General features: G+C 35.6%; 1 protein-coding gene across 1 annotated transcript in view; it reads left to right on the plus strand.

The window, feature by feature from the left end:
* The first annotated feature begins 2,800 nt into the window (after positions 1-2,800).
* Positions 2,801-3,519, plus strand: part of LOC122246838 (uncharacterized) — a 3,859-nt gene continuing 3,140 nt past the window's right edge. The window contains exon 1 of the mRNA XM_086551091.1: positions 2,801-2,821. Coding sequence (XP_086407217.1) covers positions 2,801-2,821 — 21 coding nt within the window. The remainder of the gene's footprint in view (positions 2,822-3,519) is intronic.

Consider the following 3,519-nt stretch of genomic DNA (forward strand, 5'->3'; position numbering starts at 1 on the left):
GGGGGGGGTGAGGATTGAGGGTAAAAAGGAGGGTGGGGGAGGGAGGGGGAGGGAGGAGAGGAGGGAGGAGGGGAGGGAGTGGTTAGGGGGGGTGAGGATTGAGGGTAAAAAGGAGGGTAGGGGAGGGGGAGGGGGAGGGGTTTAGGTAGGCCGAAAGATTCCTTGACTCTTCCTTGTCTTCCTTAATCCTACACTAACTTATGTCCCGTTAACGAGGCGTGTGTTGTTTTACTTGTTTCTGTGTATATGGGACTTTATGTTTTCATTTTTTATTCATATATACGTAAAGGTGGTGTATAACAGGGATGATGTTGATAGTTACTGTATATGTATGTATATATATATATATATATATATATATATATATATATATATATATACATATATATATATCTTAACTTAATTAACGTAAAGTTCAAAATTTAGGGGGGTGAGGGGAAGGTAAGGTGGGGGGGGAGGGTTAAATGTTATAGAGAAGGATAGAAAGAAGTAATCCTAACAATGATGATAACAGTAATGATCATAATCATAATAATGATTATGATAATAATAATGATAATAATGATTCTAATAATTACAATAATAAAAACGGTCCTGAGCACAATTGTCTTATATTCGATAATAAACAGATATCCAATTTACAGCATATGGAGAGCGCTGCTGAAATATAATGGTGAAAAAATGTCTCTTATGCTATAATTTATTTCACACATTAAACTGGTGGGGAGGCGAAGGGTGGGAGGGGTGTATAGTAGGGTATTTCAATAATTGCAACTTTTGAAATGTCATTATGACTGTACAAAAATAGGCTCCATATATCATAAAAATGAAATGTGAAAAAAATCAGCTTGATCTGATAACGTTTAGGGGTTGCACTTTTCAATTTAATATATTACGCATTTCCGCGGAATTGGGGCCGCGCAGCGGACGAGGTCCACGCACTTCGAACTTCCTCGCTAACGTTAAGTGATGATAGTTCCCTTCCGAATCGTAATCAAATTTGTGTCTTTACGTGCAGGAAGTTCCTCGCTGACCTTGGGAACCTAAATATTGCATGCAACAAATTTCTCACAGACCTTAAGCACTTAAATACCGCATATAGAAAGTTCCTCAATGACCTTAGGTCGGAAGTCTTTCAATACTTCTAGTTCCTCACTGAACCTAATGGCCTGTAAGGTAATGCCGTGTTTCTTCAATAAGCATATAAAATTTAGTTAATTAATAACATTATCATACATTCCAACAAGCTTCTGTCGTGTTGCTACTTGTCGTGTTGTGATATATTGGCACGATATAATTCGCTGAAAGTGTTTGATTGAAATTCAAACTTTTCTGGACGACAAATTGCTTTGAAACTTGTGACTAAATTGAAGAATTATATCAGAAATTTGGACTGAAGACTATTACTAAACTAAAGGCCATCACAAAAGTACTTAACATAAAGAAAGTATATTATTATACACAGGAGGAGAGTTTGAAAGCTTCGTTTATTGGTACTGAAATCATATCTTTTAAAGGCAAAAGACAACCGAGATAGTGCTACAAGAAGACATCGAGTGGTATGAAGCAAAGTTAAATGGTAGTGCTATATCCACTGGTTCTGCTGACCATAAAGCCATAAAAGGAAGGAATACAGAAATAAGAGGAAATGTAATCTGGCAAATAAATTACTGAGTGAGATTCAGGAATGTGTGAAAACGATACAGATGATGAACATGACAACGGAATCTTCCTCAACCTTAGAAGATTTATCCACTCCTGATGACTGCCAGAAGGGAAACGGAAATACACCACGGAAATAATGCAACAAATTTTACTGCTTTTTTTTTCTCAAGTAGTAGGTCTTGACAGCAGATTGATTCCTTTAGATACTACCATTTTCCGCAAGAAAAGGCAGGCAACTATTGGTAAAAGAGATGACACTCTAGCTTCATTGAAGATAACCAATATGAATAAAAACATGTCATAACCTCAGGGAATTAATTGAAGTGATTGATTTTTATAAAAAAGGATATAAAATGATGAGGTCCATTTTCAGTGGCCAATTAACTTTAATGCTATTGAAGGGGGGTAACCAATCATGAACTACTGAACAAGACATGCAAAATTATTTTGTCTTGATCCTTAAAAAAGAATTTTATAAAAACATAATATTGCCTAGGATATTTTTGTGCCAGTTTGGATGTTAAGAGTGGTTAGGTAATTATGTGTTTCATCATTTACATGTTTGTATATTCACTTTATGTTGTACTTGGATAACATTATGAAGAATTATTGAAAATGGCTGATTTTGCCATCCTAAGACCAAAGTTGGCTAGAAAGACAATTTGATTAGATGCTTGGGGACATTGCAAAAGAAACCCTATTGTTAATCAAAGGTAATCTTCGAAGTTCTACTAAGATCCCCTTTCATTTTGCTGGCGAAAAGCTGTCATTAGTACAGATCCGACAATATTTCAGGGCAGCATTTGGGGCATCTCAAATGTGTTCAGAAGTCGGGTCAGATTAGGGGTTTGACAAATCCTAGCATTATGCATCCATCAACAGTAAGAATATACTGCATAACACAGATGTCATATTCTTCAAGCCACTACCTCTCACGATGGAGACAGCATACATGAGGAATTTGGTATGCCCCTGAAAATGGGAATCGGAAAAAGCTGGATATACAAACCAGCCAAATCCTGAAGGAATTCGAATTTGGTTACAAATTTTTACCCTATGAGAAAGTTATTGAACCTCAGCACAGAAAAGTTTGTGAATGTCAGATCATATAACGGGAAGATATGAATAAGGTATGATGCCATCTCTTATGGCCAAGGTAACCACTCTGTATGGGAGGGGCTAAGAGTGTATACTAATTTCTCCCGATTCCCATATATCAGCATATGTGAAAAAGACTGATTGGAGACATGACGGCGGTCCTGGGACTTTATCAATACCCTTGACTCTATATCAAATTATAAACGGTAATTGCGGAAAGAGATTGGAAGGAAAATGTGGGATAGGGTAAAATAATATATGTGAGAAGTCTTGTTGCCAATAAAAGATATACGTTTCTAAATTTGGTAATATATTTTCAACAAAGTGTTTTATATGATTAATTAGATAGAAGAAAACTCCTTAAAAGTTAAACTTAATACTATAACACGATTTGAATAAATCAAACATAATTTGACATACATCGTTAATTAAACTTGCTAAAAATGACGAAGACAATAATAGAAAAACGGGTAATTTTCAACATATCATCATTCAATCGAATCCACCCCAGACTCAACTAAATATTTAATTCGTATTTTTCGGTATCTTTGAGTAAAAAGGTGCAATAGGTAAATGTTTGATAAAAAACAAATAAAAAAGGTTATCACACTAGTTCCAAGCAAAAATAAATGGCGCCTACTTCTGAACAGGTCTCCGTGAATTTTGAGGATTTTTTTTTTCAAAAAAAAATCACAAAAATTCACCCAATTATTGAAATACCCTAGTGTATAGGGTGGTTGAGGGGATGGGGAATGG

This window comes from Penaeus japonicus, unplaced genomic scaffold, assembly GCF_977035675.1.
Source record: "Penaeus japonicus unplaced genomic scaffold, GWHDUDI00000001_assembly GWHDUDI00000024, whole genome shotgun sequence".
Taxonomy (NCBI): domain Eukaryota; kingdom Metazoa; phylum Arthropoda; class Malacostraca; order Decapoda; family Penaeidae; genus Penaeus; species Penaeus japonicus.